This window comes from Embiotoca jacksoni, unplaced genomic scaffold (genome assembly GCF_022577435.1).
Source record: "Embiotoca jacksoni isolate LCO1_2020_lvr unplaced genomic scaffold, fEmbJac1.0.p SCAF_55, whole genome shotgun sequence".
In the NCBI taxonomy this organism is placed as follows: Eukaryota; Metazoa; Chordata; class Actinopteri; family Embiotocidae; genus Embiotoca; species Embiotoca jacksoni.
The window spans coordinates 504,256-526,389 of NW_027185409.1; the positions used below are offsets into that span (position 1 = coordinate 504,256).

The window sequence follows — 22,134 nt, forward strand, 5'->3', positions numbered from 1 at the left end:
CCTAATATCTAAATAATAACGGGATTATTTTCAGATGAACAGCCAGAAGACTAATGAAAAGGATTGACTGATCTGAGTGTAAACCTGATGATAGCCACCGATAGCTGTCACCTGACTGCACCACAGGCCTGTCAATCAAACAGACACGCCCCCAAAAACAGGTCTTCTTGAATCTTCTTTTCTAATGAATGAGGGATTATTTTCAGATGGACCTCCAGAAAACTAATAAGAAGGAGTGACTTTAGCTAACAACACCGAGATAACTGATGGACACATTTTATTCACTTTGGATTTGATGAGAGAAGTTGAATGGGAGTCTATGGAGCCGGAGGCTTTTTGGAGCTGACCTCTAGTGGCACTCGCTGGTATTGCATCTTAATGCACTTTTGCATCGGCCTCATTTGTCAGACCCGAAGGCTACGAACACGTCTGTGGCCTGGACTCATATTTTTTTTTGCTTTAAATACATGCAAAAACAAAGCAAATATTAATTCTGGCACTCTAGAATAGCCTTAACTTGTATTTACTTCATCTGCAACTTGTTTCAATGGAGACCAACATCACCTCCATCTATCATTTCCCCTTGGGGATTAATAAAGTAACTACCTACCTACCTACCTACCTACCTACCTACCTATCACTTCCTGTTACTCTGGATCTACATGTGACTCTTTTCTTTAATTACCTCTCTCTCTCAACCTCTGTTGTCCATCAGCATCACTTAGTTGCACTGACACGGTGATTCAGGCTCACTGAGCCCTCCATGTCGGTGAAACATTGCTCCGCTCACGAACGAAGGCAACGGCATTGACTGCAACATAAAAAAACAGCTGACACCGTACTGTGTGTGCAGGCGTGTAAACGCGCGTCTCACGGCTTTGATCCCGAAGGTTTTTTCTTCCTCCTCCTCCTCCTCCTCCTCCTTCGGGTATTTTCTCTTGTTTTGTTGCTTGCTTTTATTCTCCCTGACCTTCTGCTTGCTTTTACCGAAAACTTCTGCATTCAACCTTGTTAGCTGTTCAATAGGCGACCCACTGCTTTCGCTTTATTTCTCGGTTTACTCTGTTTTGAGGATTGTAAATAATTAAATATGGATCATAAAGTAGGTTATTGTGTGCGGAGGCACCAATATGAAAAAAAGAAACGCACACAGAGTACGGCTTTGTTTGGAGAACAACGACGACGACAACAAGGCCTTTCGGTCCAGTTCGGTAAGTAGTCGGTCGGATAAAAGCCTGCAACAAAACAGTCAATGGAGTCAATTAAGAAGAGACGGGAGGCAATAACGGCTAAGTCAAAATATATGGAGGTGAAGGAGAGAGCGGACCACACACACACACACACACACACACACACACACACACACACACACACACACACACACACACACACACACACACACACAGGAGGAGCCACAGTGAGCAAGCTGTCAGGTTTGCAGGCTAAGTGGACTAAATTGTATTGCAGTGGAGATGGAGTAGGGGGAGGGGGGAGGAGGGGGGAAGGATGGGGGGGGAAGGAGGGCAAACAGTGAGCGGCAACGGCAGTGCGGGTCGAGGTTGATTAATGCACGCAGGAGCCGTTATTGAATTTACAGAGAAAATCTCCGGTGCCAAGAACACAAACAGCCACCAGGGGATTCGGGGGCCGTTCGCACGCCAAGACCGGAGACGGTGAAACATCCAGATCTCGTAAAAAAAAAAAAAAAAAACCTCTCCGAAACCAACAGACCTGTCAGACGTGACTGAGTTTGACGAGTCTCATACGTGACGGGTTGTTCTTAAAGCATTTCTATGGGCTGTTCATGCAGCGTGAATAAAAAATGTACACCCAATCCCCGTCGGTAGCTCTCATCTAGTTCCAGTTAACTACTACAAGATTAATCCTGAGACATTTCTATGACTGTAAACAAACTGGACGGCAGCTGAAAAGAAGAAGAAGCTTCGACGAGGCTGCTGTTATTCCATATTTTTCCCTCTCGTCAGGCTCTCCGACCCGATTCGAATAAATCTTTTAAAAATGCCTCACATAGAAAGTTTCCACATTTTAAAAACAGCTTGGTCATTTCCTGAAACAAGTTTTTTAGCAAACATTATTCAGACAGGAATAAATCTTGGACAATTGTCAGTTGCGGATTAACAGGAATTTACAGTAAATGCTGCCTGGATGCTGTAAACTGAAAATTAATCTATAAAGCTGCTGAGATTTCAAAATAAAGGCTGCCGTTCCCGGTTACACTGTTGGTGTTTAATGTTTAAAGTTTCATCCATATTGTATTGTGTAATTTGTGATAGAAGTAAATGCTAAAATAACAGTGTATAGTAAGATTAACGTAATATATTTTACAGCGACATTCCTGTCTATAAAAAAAATTAATTGACTTTACTTGAAAAGTTCAAATAAATGTAACTTAAATAGGATTAAGTAACATTTACTTTATGTTTTCATGAATGTTATTAAGACGAGTGTGAAATACATTTTACTTGTATTTGATTTTACAACAGTAAAACTTACTCAACAAGTATTAACGCCAATGTTTATGAGGATTTTAGTCAGTAAGTCTTACAAGTTAGTTTTTGCAGTGTACCACACACATGTTCTTTGTAATAAAGACGCCAGGTGCAACAATAGAGCTCTGTGGCACAAAGGAAAAAAGATAGACAGACTTGGGATGCACAAACAAGACTTTATAGAAGTTTAATACTGCTTTTGGTTTCTCACTTTTTTTTTTTTTCACTCTTTGATATAACCTTCAAAAATGTTAATATTTATAACACTTTGTACGGTACTTTTAACAGTATATCACTTCTTAGTGCAACTTTTATTCATAAAACCGCCGCTGCGAGAAAGGCTTGCATATTTTCAGAGGGAAATCTTTGCGAGTTGGGGGCGATGAAACCACAAGCTCAATTGAACAGATAAAGTATACGTGAACCATCACGTGCTGCTTCCTGAAAAGCAGAACAGCGGTCACCTGATGTTTTTGGAAGCGGGAGTCAGATTAGTGGGATGTTGAATGAGGTAAAACTGAATGCGAGGAGCCACTCTTCACACAAACACCTTTGCCACCGACGCGCTGCAGCGCAAAGCGGCTTAAAATCAACCGCTTCGCTGGAGCGCGTCTGCAGGCTTCAGAAAAGCCACATGTAAGACTCTCCAACTCTTTTAATTCAACATAGAACTGCAATTAAGATTAGTGTAAAACCCTAAATAGACACAATTAAATATAAAATAGTAAAATAGTCTCTTTCTGAGCGTGGCTGTGTGAGAGGTCTGAGGGAATGCAGGACAAAAAAAAAAAAAAAAAAAATCCATTTAGTGACACGATGGCAGATGATTGAAATAAAGAGTTTGACATTTTGGGGAAATATGCTCATTTGCGGGCGACGTGGCGGTGCAGCAGTTCGCCTCGCAGAAGGAAGTTACTGGCTGAGTTTGCATCTTCTCTCTGTGCCCGAGTGCTCAGTGGGTCCTACGAGCCCTGTAGCTTCCATCTCTACCGTGATTATAGTCTGGAAACTCTCGTTCACCCACTCTGAAAGGACGACTAATTAGCGACCAGTGGGGGAGGGGAGTGGCCTATTGGCAGATTTCTTTGTCAGCTTTGGACAGAACCAGCTAGCTAGGTTTCTCCTGTGTCAACACCTCTATAGCTTAACATTTTATGTCTAACAAAGGTTAAAAAAACAAATATTCGCTGGTTTTATGTGAGCTGTGATATAGCATATACTGTTATAAAGAGTGTGTTTAGGTGTGATTAGGTTTATCGTTTTCTTGGCAGACGTACAATTAATTCCGTTCATTTTCTTTCTTGCAGCGCTACATAAACGTATTTCCCAAAATGTCCAACTATTAGAGTCGATACAGCGGTTGAAAAAAAAAAAAAAAACGGCATCTTTTATTTATAACTTTTGATACGCGAGTGGAAATTGAATGTTTATGGGATATAATAATAAGATCTTTAGTGTCTTTGCACATATAACAGAACATAAAAGAATCTGAATAGACTGATTATTGTATTACAGTTTGACATCACGGGAAGGAACATCCTCTGCTGAAGAAAATGCACAGTTGGAGAAACAAAGCACTATCTGACACGTATTAGCTGTATGAAGGTAAGACCTATTTCACACCAGGTCTGAGTCAGCGCTGCTGGTGTTTCACAATTATGGTTAATTCAAAGACTCCATCTGAGCAGGAGTACATGACCGCTTCATAATATCCATATTTATAACACCCTGATTTATTTTTTATAACGGTCTTTTCAGCGTCCGCAATGTCCCTCCGTGAACTCGACTTTCTCCTCTAACCTCCTGTCTGTTCCATTTATCTACGTCGTATTGGAGCCCACATTATATATTTAAGCCATCCATGTTAATCACATAGTATGACGCCGATTTCTCAGCTCGCGTCTTTCCTTTCCCCCGATTCTATTCTTCTACCTTTCACTTTCTCCCTTCTCGGCAATTTTTTTCAGCCCTCTGATTTATTTTTAAATACTGGCTTGTCACTTCTCCTCCTGTAATTTTAAGCCAATTAATTCGGAAAGCAATTAGAATGACCTTTTTTCTTGGTTCCGAACGTATTACAGAAAGTGGGGCAGAAAAATACAGCCACAGGTCTATTGGTGGAAATGTCAGTCGAAGCGTCTCTTTGGTCCAAACTGAAGTATTCAAAAAACTCCCGGATGGATTACCATGAAATCTTGCTCAGATATATACATGGTTCCCAGAGGATGAACGCTCAAACAGCGTATAAGAAATTTTGTGGGCTCAACTCATCTTTTTCTCATTAATTTCAAGTAAATCCGAGGAATGTAAACTGAAAGCAAACTTGTCTATTAATTAAACATCTTATACGACATTAAATTAATTTTTGAGAAAGTTCAGTTTATCAGTAGTTTTTACTTTTTCAAGATAACTCAAAATATAATCATAAATATAAGTTCAAGGAATTTACATTTTTGAGTTGAACCAACTTAGAAGGTGCAATCAAAAACGTCCATGTTTGCTCCCGTTGCATTTGAATGCAGCGCAGCACAGTGATGCACACGGAGCCGGAGGAAGCTGTAACCTTAATGAGGAACTATTCAGAGTTTCGTCTCTTGATCAACATCAGCAGCTGAGCTCCAGACGTTAACGTGACCGCTGGTACGGGAACATTTGGGATTTCACCATTGGACCTGAAACTGGAGCAGAGAAACATCCGATTTTGGGTTCAAACTCTGGAAACGGTCAACAGAGACCCTTGAAACGCTTCAGAAAGTCTACGGCGATGAAGTGACGAGCCGGGCGACGTGTTTCTGAGTGACGTCACCGTGAATTCGTCCCCCAGAGTCGGACTGTCAACACCGAGTTCCACTGGGACCTTCTGAGGCGTCGGAGGAGGAAAAACATTCGCTGCAAAACCACCTGAACTGTGGGTGCAATAAGAGGTGAAGCTCCCAACCTCACCTACTAACTGGATTTGACTTCATGTGACTTCTTTTATGTTCCCAAAAAGTTTGACACAAAACTTTATGTTTCTCGAGTTTCAGGTCCGCGGTGAAATCGCACATTCACACATACCAGTGGTCACAAAAATGCCTCTTACTCAGGTTCTGATGTTGATCAAGCTACGTAACTTGGAATATTTACTCATGGAAATCATTGCTTGCTCCTCCTCCAAGCACATTACTGTGCTGCGCTCCGTTTGTTCACAAGAGGAACAGTCTAAGAACGTTTTCATCGCATCCCGTAAAATGATTTACAGTAAATTCAGCTTATACTTATCTAGTGAAACAACTAGTTGTAAATTAGCCCAACAATGTGTACAGACATTTGCGGCTCCCAGAGGATGAATCGTAATAGCGTTGGTTATCCCCCAACTTTTCCATAATTAAATATGCATTTGTGATTTTGAAAAAAATGTCTTAATAACTGTTGGACGGTCTAATGTCCTCCTTCTGGTGAAACTTCTTAATTTTGGTTGGATCAGAAATCTAAGAAAATAGCATGGCTGTGTTGGTGGGCAGTCTAAATGGTCCACGTCAGCCGTGAAACTTCCCTCCATCCCCACGATATCTTCTTTCTATGAAAATCAAACCTAGAAGACGGTCAATAATTCAAAGGCTGCGGCTTTTACAAGACGGAAAATAGTTGAGCGTCGGTTTGTGCTCTTTGCTGAGAGCCTTCTGGTTAATTATGTGCTTCATTTGGATAAACATAGCAGTTCAAGGACCCTGCATGCAACAATGAAAGAAGGGAGGGAGGGGAGGAGGGGTAAAAGAATGACAAATTAGTACTGTGGAGATTGAAAAAACATCAAAACATCCCTTTGTAAAAACAGAACCAGACTCGCGTCCCCGTGGCCTCTCTTCTTTTCTCAGTCCCCGTCCTCGTTTTCTATTATCTTTCTTTTATTACTCAATAATCTGCCCGCATATGCCGCTCACACCTTTGATATTTTCTCCTCGTATCTTGTATTCTCTCGGCCCCGGCTTCATCCACTTTTATTGCTTCCCCTCTCTTTCCTGACGTGCCTCTCAGGGATCAAAAAGACTCGGCGAGGATACAGAGCCTGTGATTGATTTACCTCCTTCACATGACACAAATCATTGTCGGCACCTACTCGCCGCTCACAAGTGTCCACTACAGGTAAAATGCACATGCTAATTCAGCTCCACGACTGCGTTTAAAAAAACCAACTATCTCTGCATCTCTCGTGCGGCGTACAGTAGGATCTTATTACGGTCCGACCCCGTGAGGTCATGCGACTCAGTCATTTTGCGAGGTGTCTTTGCGCGGAGAGGACGGATGATTGCTTTGACAGGCGGACTGAAAGGGGAGAGGAGATGATGGGTAATCACATATGAGTCTTTCCCCTGGTGGATAGTGGAAAGTCAGAGGCGATAGAGGCGGTGAAATCATGTAAAAGTGATGCGGAGCGTGACCTTCCGCTAGAAAGAAATGTGTGTTCGGAGGCAGGAGAGGATTGTTACTGAGGACCGAAAACACTCCAAAGGTGACGCTGCACTCAGCTGGAGGGTGAGAGGGTGAGATAAAGGGAAAGAATGAAGGGGTATTTCTTGCTGTTTTGCTTTTATTACCTGTGTCACATCTTTGTTCGAGTTTAGGAACTACAGGACATATTTATTATGAACATTTATCATCAGCCTGCAACGGCTAGTGTGTAATTAGTGAAGCGTGTCTCCGTACAAGAGAGGATGCAAATAACTGGAGGAAATAGAATATGTCTGGTGGATGGAGCACATTTATGATCTGTACTGATTTATAACAGAAGGACGTGACAGGCAGAAAAAAAAATGATATATTAGAAAGAAGATACGCAGTTGTGCTGTTTTACTTTAGTATTTTTTTTTGTACATTGCGGCGGCTGCTTTTTTAATGCTCAATGTTTATGTATGTATGTAAAATATGTAATTGACAAACACACTGTTGAGAGAATAATTTTTTTCAAATTGTGTTACTATATTTGGGGACATTAAGATTCCTACTCCTTTCTTTCCGATCGTTTCCCATGTTGACGCTGTGTTGTGCACATAGAATACTTGGTTTGATCAGCGATTAATATTAGGGATGAGTCAGGATTTAAAAAAAACCACAATAAAACCCCAAAAAACTAAATAGTTTCTCCAACTATCGTATATCTAAACAAAATGTTTTTCTTGTTTTTACCAACACCTGGTCATAATGTGTTTCTGCCTCCAGAGGAGGGCGGTAATGCGCATAAAAGCTGTTTTGACAGCCACCATGAACGGCAGTAGAACGTGTGTGGCGCTTTGAGATTAGACGCGATGGTAACAAACAGGATTTTACAGGAGAGTAAAAAAATTCTGTGGAACTCCTTTCAGAAAAGTAAGTGAAAAAGGTGCAGCGCAAACTCTGTAAGTAAAGCTAGCAGATCATCAGTCTACTACAGCTACGCACAGTCATTAGAGAGCAAAGCACAGAGCAGCTACACAATCAGTGACTAGCTTCGTCACCAGATGAAGTAAGTTTACAGCGTGAATAAGTCTCTCGCTCAAAACACAATCTTTGGAAATATCAAGATCAAGAATTACTCTTGATATCTGCGAAAAGACGTCACTGTAATTGCGCTTTGTAAAGAGATGAGTGCCTTTACGAAAGACAAGTTTAAGTGCAAGTGAAAAAAGGTCGTAAATAAAAGCGTATCTGAACACAGTAACAACTAAAGACGTGAAGATGAAAACTCAGGACATCTAGTCGACTGAAAAAGTCTGGAGTTAAGTCTGATCATGTTTGTTTTTGTGATGTAAACGAACTTTTCCATTACAACACGTTGAAATGAATACTTGTGTGCTTACGATGAAAATAACAAAAATTAAAAGGCTTAAAAAGACGAAAACTAAAACGTAGCTTTGTGTGAATGTACAAATACAGTTACCTCAAAAGGCAAAAAAATTAAAAATGTCCCCACTGGATAGTGTTTATTTTGTTCTGTAAAGCAGGCCATCTAACAGCCAAACGGACCCTGGATTGCAAAGTAATTACCACTAGCTACTCCTCTAATTGCCTCGGAGTGTTTTAGGGAGATGTTTTTCTTCGCGACTGCATCCAGAGTCACTACGCCTTTATTTCTTTCAAATTTTCACTCGTTCCTCCATGAAAATTTGCATACTTGTTCCTGCTCTTTGTCTTCACGTCGTTACGTAACGGCACCATGTTGAGGGTTTTAAGTTTGTTTCATGGAGATGCATTTTAAAGCCAAACCAGAACGTGAAACTTCTCCCTCTCGTTGCGTGCGAGGAGTCTTTTATATTAAACCTTTTTTTGTGTCTGTGGTCATGACAACAGGGCAAATCACTGAGGGCTCTCACAGCTTCCCAACCACTAATGGGGAGCCATAAGTGGCTCGACCGCTGTGGGTAAAAGTGCAGAAGGTGATTATGACACTGGTCTCCTGCAGACAGAAGATGATCTGGTGTTTAACTTTCTGATATGCATAAAGAAAAAAAAACAATTTTTTTTGTTTACCAATGTGCAGTGGGAAAGTATGCACTCAGTCCAGTGTACACGTGGTTTTCCTATTACTAATAAACTCTTAGGCACAGCGGCCCAAATGATCAGGGGCTCCCCAAGATTCACCAGCAAAATGTGGCAGCAGACAATTTATTCCAGCTTCTGTCCACGGACTGTTATTCCTCGTTGTCCTCCACAGCGCCAAACCCTCCGCTCTCTGATAGCTCTGCTAGCGGTGGCAAAGATTTTGCTCACTCTGTCTGAAAATTACGTTATCAATAAATCTGAGCCAGCGTGGCGTCTGGACTGATATGCATCTGTAGAAATCCGATTGCAATCACATTTTAAACCACTTCCAAATGTGGTTAGGACCTGGGTTGCAGGTCCACACTTTCAAAAATCAATATGGATAAGACAAAAAAATGGATTTAGGCTAGCAGGCTGAAATGAGGCAAAAAAAATTCAGAGACTGTTCCTGTTGTGCGCGAACTGTGCGCAGCACCATGACGTGCAAGGAGAAGCTATAACCCTCGTGAGTCGGAGCTCCAAGGTTTCCTTGCTTGGTCAAAATCAACACCTGAGTAGCAAAATGCTTTTGTGAGTGTTGGTTAGGTCAGAGCAGGAAGAAATATGAATATATCTTACTCTATTCATGGCTAATCCTGAGAGTGAGCATGAGGCTTGTGATTGTTCCAACGACTGAGATTTATAAATCAAAACTAAGTTGACACGGCTTTTTAATTCCGATGACAAGAATGTTTATGTATATTTCTGTCGCTGTAGAGTTGTATTTCGTGATTCCTGATAAAAGTTGAACGGGTCCGACAGGTGCCGAGGGATTTTTCATGTATAAATAAACTGCAGGAAGAGATTTTTTTTTTCTTCATTTGTTTCTTGTTCTGCTGTAATTTAAACTGTAACTTCATACCAGCGGCAGTTTTACATGTGAGAATCAATGCAGTGAAGTAAACAATCTTAAACCACTTTCCAACATATATAACAGACACCCGAGTTCTTCTTACAGCAGGAAGCTTTTCACATCTCATGTAGCTCCATGTATTACACAAGACCACAATAAATCCACATTTCGATCAGACAGATCGCTTTTGGCTTTTTCCAGGCATTCGAACCTCCATGTAGCTTTTGACTTTTTTTTTTTTTATTGTTGTCTTATCTAAACTTCACTGCAGGCGCACACGTTACGATTCCTCGGTTAGAATCATATCTGAAAAACGGTGTCGAATATTTGAGCTTCTGCGACTGCAAATGTTTTGATATACGTTTCAATCCAAACCTACGGCCTGAAAAAACGAAACAAAACAAAAGACTGCTTACGGCGTTTTTTTTCCGACGTGAATTGCTGATCGCTATCACGGATCACACACTTCCAAAAATGCTGCACGTGTTGCTCGGATTGCTGATAAGCTTCTTACGTTCTCTGTGGGTGTTGGATATCCCAAGATAGCGTGAGACTCTTATGAACTCTTCCGGATAATACTCAGCATGTATAAATTATGTACGTCGAGACAACAAAACAAAACACACACATTTCCTGGGACATATTTCATAAATCATGTCCGTGAGTTGGACACGGAAATTGTGATTATTTTTGGTCCGAGCATATTTTTGGAGGCCCGAGTTTTTCCAGCGGTGGTTTCTAGGTTATCAGCAGCAGTAAGCGATGCGGGACCCCGAGGCCGTGTGCTGCGGGGTCATCTTGTATAAACGCTGATTCAGTTAAGTGCTTCGTCTACTTACTGCGCTGGTGGTGCCATCTGTGTCTGTTAGCCTCTGGTGCAGATCAAACCAGACCGTCTGCAAGGAGAAGCACAACAACAACACCGGCGGCAACATGTCAATCAACGAGACCAAACGACAGCAGCTTACGACAAAAACGACAGCTCGAAGCGGCGACATTAATCACTCACAACGAGAGGTGTTAGTGGACAGAGCGGAGGCAGGCATCAAAAAGAGAAAAAGATTGGCAGCACAGAGGAGGAATCAGAGAGGAAGTGGATGCGTGGCAAAAAAAAGAAAAACAAAAAAAGAGAGAGAAGCACAAAATGAAAGACATTGAGTTATTTCAGCTTGAAAGATGTAAATATACGAGGCAAAATCAAACTGAGCATCATGAGGAAGGAGCGACAGGTGGGAATCATAAGCAAGTGTGCAACATAAGACTGTTCATCAGTGAAGCCCCGCCCCCTTCTTTACTTGACGGTCAAGTTTTTTTTATTACGACACAGCACACCTCTTTGATTTCAAATGGATGTAAAAAACAACAACTAGATACTTCTACTACTCATGTTTCGTAACATTTATTCACATAGCTGATCTCCACCCAAAACCAGCAGAATAAGCTTCTTTTATGTGAACAACTTCTTTACACACCTTTTGACAGGATGGACATGCTTAGGTGGTATTTTCTGTTCAAATCACAATTGTAAGTTAGAAGTCCAACGACAATGAATCAGCTGCACTTTAATTTCCTCTTTTCACATTTTCTGTTCTGTTGTTGGTTTTAGGAAGAAGAAAAAAAAGGACACACCGCCCTCCCAGCTCTTAGGATTATGAGTATTACTCTTATTAGAGCCCCATGCTTCAGTGGAGGGGTTTAGCAAAAGGTCAATGAAGTAAAAAGGGACACAATTAAAACTACGGTTAAGTTCAAATACGCTCTTCGGACGAGATATTAGCAAAGCCTGACAGTCGAGTTTTATGTGTGTAAAAAGATGACGAGACATTCATTGATTTTTAGGTTTGTCCGTCGCTCTCGCTGCTCACAGTTACACAACCTGTTTTAATAAATCTCTGTGAACGCTGCGGGTTTCTGTCACCGAGGTGACTGATGAGTTTCCCCCCGTTTGAATAGTGTCTGCGACCTCCGAGGCGAACGGAGACTTTTACCAAACACAGCAGGGGGAGTCAAAGCAACGGGGTCGGGCTCAGCGCACACACACACACACACACACACACACACACACACACACACACACACACACACACACACACACACACACGTAGTCCCAGGACGAACGATTTCTCGTTCGCAGCTGGACTGAAATGGAAGTCGCTGTGTTGTTGTTGGTTGTTCAGCACATGAAAGACGTAACTGCTGTTTTCTTTACTACGCACACTAAACTAAACAGCTGTTTCATATGTGGACCCGTCAAAGCAGCCGTCAGTCCAGCCCGGCACAGGATACCGTGTCAGTGTCACGCTTTGCCTCGCCCTGGGCGTGAAAAGTACACGCAAGTATGACCAGGGTGCAAGAAGAAGGTCACGTGACGCAGGTGAAGCGACGAAGCACAAAAAGGGGAAGTAATTAAAGCCATTAATACAAACCCGTTGATTATACTTATACTTCACGCAATACTAGTACTGTAATACTGTACTGTGATAAAGTGACAACATTTTCAGACGTTTAATTTATTGGAGAAACAGAACTAAATCACCATTTGAGGCCGTTTTTAAGCTGCTTCTCACTTATATTAACTTTTTAATCAGGATGAATCTGTCTGTATCTAATCAGATTATTTTGTTTTACTTTATAATATTTGCTTTGTTTGCATTTATTGAACGTTTTCTGTATTTTATTGTGCTTTTTTTTGTGTGCATTTTCTTAAAGTTGCGGTTCAATTTTTTTTGGGCCACTTTGGGAAGCTAGCAAACAAAATGCTGATTTATAACCACATTAACTTGACATTTATACGTCCCGCAGTCAAGTTGCAACATTAGCTTTAACTATGGATCATGTTTGAGTCAATGGGAAAAATTAATGTCCAATATTCACTCTCATTTTTTCTCTCAATTGTCGTTCATCCACTTTTGAAAATCTCTCATTAAAGGACGTTGAAGTTATCCAAGAAAACATTTGACTATTTTTGCTGGAATAAAAAATAAAAAATGAAAAGTAACCAGTGTAATTTTGGTTGTCAGTATTCAGCCTCAGTATCGTCTTTACCAGCTACACTCAGAGCCCATCGTCTTCAGACTGATATTTTCCCGGGGAGAAACACATTATTTTGGTCTGCCGGCACTCGAAAAGCCAGAAATAATGATATTTTGTCAGAAGAAAGAGAGCGGGAGGATCTCACAGTGAGACCGAACACCAGAGGGAGCATGAATTTCCCTCTTTTGAGGAGGCTTTACGGGCAATAGGATTTCCAGTGTTTCATCACAGAGCGGCGGCTCCAACGCGAGGCACTATTTTCATCTCGCCAGGTACAACATCATTCTCTATTCAGTAAACAATTCATGATTCACTCTGAGGTGGTATGATAATATCATTTTTTTGTTTTGCCCAGACACCTGCAGAGTGGTAATACTGAGATCCATGCAGGTAATACTGCAGCCAAACAGAGAGACAAAGACATATGGAAGACGCCTCCATAAAGCCGGGTTGTGCTTTGATTCGATGGGATTTCTTGCTGCTCTTCTGAAGGTGTAATCCAGCAGAAAATGCCGATTCGTGTGCTTTTCTGCAGCTCTCATTATTCTGAAAACACACTTTCCAACATAAAAGGTTGGTGACCTATTTCTTTTTTCTTTTTTTTTTTTTCTAAGTGAGGTGATTTTCTCCCATTGTGTGTGAGGGGTAATTTTACAGGCACTTTCTTTTGTTCTCTATTCTGAAATAAAATCTGTCCCCAACATGGAAAATTGTATGAAAAAGCAGCAAGACCTCCAAAAAAAGAGCATCACGGTATACACAAGACTCAAAGCGTAGTTTTGGTGAACAACATTCGTCATGTGGTGGTCGATGCCGATTTGGTTGAAGGCTGCTCCAATATTTTCAAAATTAGCCCAAGGTCTACGCCCATTAGGTTTATTAGGACTAACCAGGTTAGTCTATTGTAATTCAAAAACACTTAGTGTAATGTATGTAGGAGCTCTTCTGCACCCTCACCGTCATTTCTACTTTTCTTTTTGCATTTTAAGCTTTAATGAATAGCTGGCGGTCAGAATATAAAGAGCATAAATTATTCCTTATTGAGCTCTAAAAGGGTTGAAAATCAGACTTCACTGAGTTTAAATCAAACGTGAGAAGATTGGCTCTGCGCCACAGTTCCTGTGAACAAGTCCGCCTCCGGGGCGGATCGAGTACCGGGCTCTCCAGAGGGCACCGAGGTCATTCAGGTGATAGGTGGGGAAATTATTTAGTGACAGGCATTTCAATCACTCCTGCCACACTGGAGGCCGGTCGGCCGAGGGGAAACACTTCTACTTAAAGCCGGGCAATTGGTTAGCAGTGTATTAGATTACCGTCAAAGGTGAAAAGGGGGTGAAAGGTTGCATCTTAAGAGGAGTTGTTGGTGATACAGGTACGTTTTCTTCGTCTTCCCATCCTCCTTCTTAATGCGATTCCCTTCCTTTCACTCCTCCCTCCTCTTCCTCCCCCGTGGCAGCGCATTGTGTTTAGTTATTCTTAGCTTCTCTTTTCTACTGTAGTGGTTCGCTCTCCCGAAGACAGCCGAGTCTGCTGGGGCTGCATTAGCCTGAACATGCTCAGTACTGGATGACACGCAAGCAATGCAGAGGAACGGAGAGGACGAAGAGGGGAGGAAGAACGGGTGAAGGGAGGAGGGAGGATGAAGAAGCATCCTCTCAAGCCCTGAAAGCGACTACAAATGATGAAAAAGACACTGCGTGATAGTTTTGAATGTCTCCCTTCCTCCGTCTTTTCCTCTCAATCACTTAGTGTTAATTGACTCCTCCATAAATCCTCGTTAACCCCCCAGCGGCTTCCATTTCTCACTTTCTCTTCAGCTTCTGCCGACTTTCAGCTTCTCTTGTGTTGCTTTTTCTTTTTTTTTGTTCTCAATTTGGCCAGTGTAACATATCAAACTCACGAATCCTTCACATGCTGACAATTTGGACAGTTAAACAAAAAAAATAAGACAAGATCGCTGTCTTTGAGCTGCATGAAGCAGACAGAAGAGTTTGAGTGGTCTCAAGGATGAAAATATAAAAATTACCAGCAGTGCTTCAGGGTTGAATTCAGTTTTTTATCATAACCTACTTAAAAAAAGCAGAAAAAAAAAAAAAGCAGACCATTTTTATCCCTTCACACAAAGTCTTCCTGCATGTACAACTATATTCTGTTTTTCTTTGAAATATGATCGTAAATGAATTTTTATACATTTTATTCAGTATTTTGGCCTCAAATAGTGACTATTTGTCTCATAACGGTCAAACAAACAGAATCACTGGTGTATAAATGAGAGAAATGTACAACCAAGCTATGATGAATGTATTGATCACAACATCTGTTCACATGGTCTGACCGCGAAGACAAACCTCCACAAAAACTGGGTCTTGCAAGATAAAGTGTAACATTAAAAGTACAAGAATGTGGCGGTTGTTTTTTCTTATGGTCTATAAAGACCTCAACGAACGTGTTCAGTATTCACAAGATAATGATGAATAAATTGGATTTGATTTAACTCATCTGACTTCAGAAATATTTAACCTTTGAATGAGAGTGCTTGAGAAGACATTGAAGGGTCACAAGCCAAAATGATTAGAGATCAGTGATTCAGAGTTTGTTCTAACTCTTAATGTATTTTTTTTAAGGGTCAAAAATAAACAAGGCTCATTCATTTTCCAAAAACCTGCCGACATTGTTTTAAATGTTTAATTGTTTTCAGTTTATCCAATTAGTTTTAACTCCTGTCTGAGATCTGGAAGCACTTTGCACACTATGTCACTTCCGCATCGGCCTCGCTTGTGTTGACGGACTTCTTGCAAAATAAGCGACGGCGCCCATAGCTGGCATGAAGAAACCACGGTGTGGTTCACGGTTGTGTTTTTAACAGCTTTCGGAGATCAGATCTTTTCACGAGATTTGTTGACAGCAAGAAAACTACCAAATGCTGCCTGATCCTCTAAAACATGGGCTTTGATCGAGGTTGCAGAGGTTAAGACTACAATAAACCTGCAGAGAATTGATGTTAATCAATGCAACCTCTTTCTAAATGGTCAAAATAAGTTAAAACTTATATATATATATATATATATATTATATATATATTTTTTTGGGTGTATTTTTTTTACCTTGTTCTCCAGTCGTCCGATGAGCTCAGCCAGGCGGTTGATCTGAGCCTCCAGACCTTCTTTCCTCACCTCCACTGCACCTGCAAACACAAACACACATGATCTCAAGACACTGAATAAAACAGTAAGATCACACGTGGTTTACAATTATTCAAATACATGTCACACATATTGAAATCGTACCCCCCCCGCCCCCCCTGTCAGTCTATTTCTGTTTTAGCTCTCACACCCGTCAGTTAAATCATTTACGTTGCCCTCCACAACCTCTTGGTCACAGTTAATGCACCGCCCTTCCCGATTGCTTCATGTGTGATGGATAAACCGCAGCGAAGACACTAAAAGCACAGCTACGCTTTAAGTTCTGCACACTTGACACAAAGAATTGCACCACCTAACGCTGCATACAGCCAACATATTATGTGTAAAGTGGGAGTTTCAGAGAGGCTGATAAATAGGCAATTATATCTGTCTATGGTGATGAACTTGGTCCGTTTCAAAGACAGTAAAGAAACGGACAAACGGGAAAAGCAACTCCTTTGAGGTGCTCGCTTTAATTGGATCTTGTTCTAGTGTGATTTTAGGATCCCCAACCACACAGGGTTCCTCCTAATTAGCTTTGGTTTTTAAAAGTAATGGCTCACTTTGGAGAATTTTCTTTTAACTTTTTTAGCAAAAAAAACAAAACCACATCAAAGGGGTAGAGGAGCATGTCCATCATCTACTTTTATGTTTTTTAAATTTCTCGTTATCAGTAATCATTACCTCACATTATGGACATTCATGTTTAAAAGATTAAGAATTAAACTTTCTTTGCAACAGTCTTAATTGGAAAATTAAAGCTTTTGTTTTTTTTAAAACATTAACACAGAATATTATGAGCTATTATAAAGCACTTAAATCATTTTTCAAAACAAATAAGACCAACTAAGACGAGTATGCAATAAAACTTAGTAGCTTGACGAAGGAACTTGAGGCCGAGGCCACTTGACGTGTTTCATGAGAGATGCTTTCTGAATTGGAGTCTATTGGAGACAGATGGTTTTTGCAACCAGCCCCTAGTGGCCCTCAGTGGTATTGCACTTGTAAAGCACTTTGTGCATTTGGCGTCACTCCTCAGACCAGGAGCCTACGCCCATTTCCGTATACAGTCTACACCACCCTCTTTTCTCTTTTTTTTTTTTTTAGCTGTACAACCATCCAGTGAAGATTCATCAAATCGGACCCAGTAGTCTGTGAAAAACAAACATTGTAGCGTCTCCCTTCTTCACTGTAACGCTCTTCTGTTGTTTATGGTAATAATGAGTGTTTCAACCTCATTATGAACGTGTTTACAATGTCTTAATATTAAGCCACCTCACTCAGAGCCTTTAAGTATTAATCGGTTGCTATGGAGACAAGTGCAGTTAGGAATTAGGTCTCATCCTCACCGTCTACGTTGATGTTTGCTTACTTGTGTGTTCACACAATTAGAAATTTCTCATTTCCGCCACTCCGGACGAATGCCTCTCCTTTCACACTCTTACCCCTCTGTGCCCCCCCCCCCCCCACCACCCTCGACCACCCAACCACTCCTCCTCATCCTCCCCTGAGCTACTGGCCTCTTTCCATCCCCTGATGGCCCCCTCACAGCTAATTGGAAAGCAGGCTGCCCACTCTTCATTAAAAGCTTTAACAGCCAGTCAATTAAGAGCTACCTCCATCCACCCTAAACACACACACACACACACACACGCACACGCACACACACACACACACACACACACACACACACACACACACACACACACACACACATCAAATAAACCATAGTCTGTAGCTATGGAGACAGCTGAAGATAAAAGCCCAGCGGTCATTTCGATGGACTTAGGAAATAAGTGGCCCGGTCAATTATAGAAGTGTGAGAGGAATTACAGCCTTCGAATCTAGCAGCGAGGCGAGGGAGGTGGGGATGTTCTGGGGAGGGGGGTCTCTGTTGACTTTCTCCTCAATTAAACCTGATTCGAATTATTCAACATTCACCTAATTTAACTTTCCATTCTGTGTTAGCCGGTATTTAAACATGTTGACGTGAGTCATGAAAAAAAAAAGAAAAAGATCTGCTGTCGCCGCACCGTCTTTCCGAATGAGCAGCTGAGGTTAAAAATGTTTGTTCGGTCTGGTTCTCTGCTGTTCATCTTTTAAATTACACCAGTTAAGTCTACAAAATTAAAGAAAATACTCAAGAACAACTGCTGCTATATACTATACTATTGTTCAGTTGCAGAGCCAAAAAACGTCGTGAAGCTTAGTCACACACGAAACGCTACAGTTGACGACTACATTTAAAGTAAAGCAAAGTTTACTTGTGTTGCGTGTGATTTTGTGACCACAGGTATGTAACAGAGTAGCAGGCCGGCATTTCCCGTATCTACATTAACACACCGAGGGCATTCCCGCCCTCCTCATATACTTCCATCTCAGACCATCTCCAGCTTCATCATTGATAAATGCATCATCCTGGTGGTTCTAAACATTTAATATTTCACGCTGATGGTCTTATCATAATTAACAGTGCTACAGATATTAATAAGTAACACCAGCTTGTTGTTTATGACACCAGATGCAGTGAATGGAATAATCCACACTCGAGTGGCAAAGCAGCGTGTTGTACATTATATATCTTACTGGCATAAATTACCATCTTGTGTTTCATACTTCCACAGACATCTGTCTCAGCAGACTGAAGGACATATGGCAACTTCCTTTTCTGATCCATCACAGTCACATGATGTTTGGTGCAGCTGGATGGACACGATGTGGAGTTGACTGAATTCTGCTGCATATTTACATGAAAATAACTACATATATATGACAGTACACCACCCAAAGACTATATATAAAATTGATTCCACTCGATGGTATTGCAGCTTAAGGTACTTCCGCACCTGCCTAATTTTTTCATACCTTTTACCTACAGACTGTATATGTCTGTGGTCTGAAAAGTGAAGCCGACGTGGAAGTGCCTGAAACTGCAAAACAACTGAGATCCACTAGAGGTCGACTGCAAAAAGCCTCCAGCTCCATAGACTCCCATTCAACTTCTCTCAGGAAATACAAAGTCAATACATTTTTTCCACAAGTAATTATGGTGTCATTTGCTAAAGTCACTCAAAAAAGCCGTGTTTGTGGGGGTGTGTCTGTTTGACTGACAGGCCTGTGGTCCTGTCAGGTTTCCGCTATAGGTGGGCGGGGCATATCAAGTCAGGTCCACCGCTCACTCCTTCCCAGCTCGTCCAAATATGGTCACTTCCTGCTCCAAAAAAACCACAAGATGGTGACGACCAAAATACCGAACTTGAGACTTCAGAACAACAGTTCACAAACTAAACTTGGAGAGGAAGTCGGAGTCGGTGTAAAATTAAGCAGATTCGATGCAAAAATCTGACTTCAATAAGTCGCGGGACATACGGATGATGTCACAGAATCTACACCCATGTTTTCCACATTCAGGACACATGTTCCTTCAGTGGATAAATGTACACGAACGCAGACAGGTGAATGCCTGAGAAAGCACCGAACAATAAACTGCAGCTCAGGTACAATTAAATCTGTGCAGCGAAGTGACAGCTGCACTTAGAGCAGCGATGCACCGAAGTGTCGCGCACACAGCAGCAACATTATAGCCCGAGATGCTCGATTTAAAGTTGGCGGAGGATATTTTTAACTTCTTTCCCCCTCTTTCTCTTTGTTTTTTTTTGTAATTTAATTAAATTTTATCGTCTCCCACTCGCTGCTTTGTCTTTCCTCTCGCTGCCTCCCTCGTTCTCGGTAACGGCTCTCCGATCGGCGCCGTTCCGTACGTGATATTATGAACGTTAAAAGGAGCGATGACAAAACTTCAAGGCGACGTCACAGGTGAGGAAGAGAGGATCATTAATCAATCGACTTGTCCTGACTGAAGACAGATGTGGCCGACATCAAGGACCTCCGCTGTCGGTGCTGCAGTTTATAAGCCGGGTGGAGGGGAAGAGGGCGGGGGGGGTTAAAAAAAGGCTGGTTTTATATCTTCGCCATGTTTTAGAGTCCAGACGCATCAACGTAAATATTAAAAGGGGAAAAGGGTTTATTGATGTGTTTGTATGACAACAGTTATTACTCGTGTGACACCGTGATGAACGCAATGAATTGATAAATTATGTACAAACATATAATGAATAATACAACATTTTACAACAGAATATAAACATAAGATGGCACTTTGATCTAAAGTATGAAGTATATATTTATCATATTTATTAACTGCATTTATTATATAGTGCAGTTATGCTTCATAACCATAGTATAGGCTATAACATGATAGCACTAAAAATGATGAAGGTCAGGATATATAAAGCACTATGAAGCGCTTTATGTATGGGAACTAGTTGAATGGGAGTCTATGGAGCTGGAGGTTTTTTTTTTTTTTTTTTTTTAGCCCGCCCCTAGTGGCCCTCGCTGGTATTGCAATTTAAGGCACTTCACTTCTAAGACTGGGACGCTGCTTACATTTTTATATACAGTCATGCAGACAAGACAAAGTATGTGCCACGTCTATGAAAGAGACAAATATATTTTTTCAGATCACCTTTTTATAAACCTCATCGGACGATGGAGGCTGAACAAAGACCAAACAAGCCGGGAAAAGACTGCAATCAAGCTGCACTTTATCCTTCAGCTGCAGCGACTGTCCGGCCGTTCTGCTGCTGAATAGCCGTTAATGTGACGACAGTTTATCAGAGTTTATTCTCCGTTAACTTTGCGGCAGAAATATTTCCCGACCTGCGTCTGCAGCTCAGAGCTCTTTTGTCTTTGCTGTAAATTGACGGATGTTTGGAGAACTACAACAAAACAAAAATCAGCCAGGGTTCGATCTGTCGTCTTTGTGAAAGTCATGAATCGATTTCTGGCGTGTACGCAGCTCAGCTCCGGAACTGAAAAAACCCGGACAACTTCAATTTTCTCAAGATCAGACCTCTGCCACACAACTTTTGAATGTCATCGGTGTATAACCTGTTATTCTATCTGCACTTTTGATGCCCGAGGCCAGAAACGAGAGAATAAGGAAGAAAAACAAAAGCTGCGGTGCTGCAAAGACGCAGCAATAATTACATTTTTGTGCAGCATATAGAAAAAGAATGAAACGTATATAACTAAGAATAACAAACACAATTACACAGTGTTTAGGACAATGTGTTGTACCCTCATTTAAAAAAGGAAAAGAGTCTTAAGATGCAGAATCTCCTCTTCGCTCTTTTGGCAATAAAGGCTTAAGAAACTTTTCTGCGTTGAAATAGTTTTTCTGTCAGATATTAGATCTCCTTACTTTTAAGAGGCAGAAGAGAAGAGAAAAACAAGCAAAACTGAGCAGAAATAAGCCAAAATGCTTCCTTTCATAAACCGAGACGCTCCACTGGTTTATACCAAAGAAGATTTCTACTCATAAATGTTTTAAATTCTGTATTTATTCGTCTTGGATGATCTCAGGGACACGTAGGAAACCGAGTTATTAAAATGACTACTATTAACACACGTTGTTTGGTTTTACATTTACATTTCCAAGACCACGAATGTTTAGTTGGAGTCTGTTGGTGTATTTTACAGTCGTACCCTCCTCCCCCCACACCACCACCACCACCACCACCACCACCCCCATCCCATCCCCCGAGGCTGCTTCATTACCCAGCAGCCCTTTGATTGTGTTTTATTGGGTTGCTCTGTCGCTGTCGGTGGTCTGGGTCATCTCTAATGTCTCTATCAAAATATCTGTATCTGTGTCAGGGTCGCGAAGCACGGATCTCGACGTGAGTCAATTAAAAGGAAATGCAGCTCAAGTAAAAATGAAATATGTCTTCTTTTATTATTTTGCCCAAGGGCAGGTTAATCATTCATTTAGCAGATTGAAGGTATAAACGCAGCCGGTATGGACACTAATCCTTGTTTTGTCGTTAGATAAATTAACTACTGTATAGCATACACTTTTAGTAACATAACAACAGTGTCAAAATATAGGAATTTATCATATTAAACATAAACAATGTATCCTGCTTTTTTGTTTTAATTAATAAAAAATAAAATAAAA

General features: G+C 41.2%; 1 protein-coding gene across 3 annotated transcripts in view; it reads right to left on the minus strand.

Moving 5' to 3' along the window:
* The window catches only part of necab2 (N-terminal EF-hand calcium binding protein 2), a 95,101-nt gene that overhangs the window by 23,146 nt on the left and 49,821 nt on the right, over positions 1–22,134 (minus strand). Inside the window, exons 8-9 of one of the 3 annotated variants that reach the window (XM_069172700.1) lie at positions 16,038–16,117; positions 10,740–10,772 (exon numbers count right to left, since the gene is read on the minus strand). In XM_069172700.1, the coding sequence (XP_069028801.1) occupies positions 10,740–10,772; positions 16,038–16,117 (113 nt within the window). Of the gene's footprint in view, positions 1–10,739; positions 10,797–16,037; positions 16,118–22,134 lie in introns of all 3 variants that reach the window. The other 2 variants (XM_069172699.1, XM_069172701.1) reach the window with 2 other exon arrangements.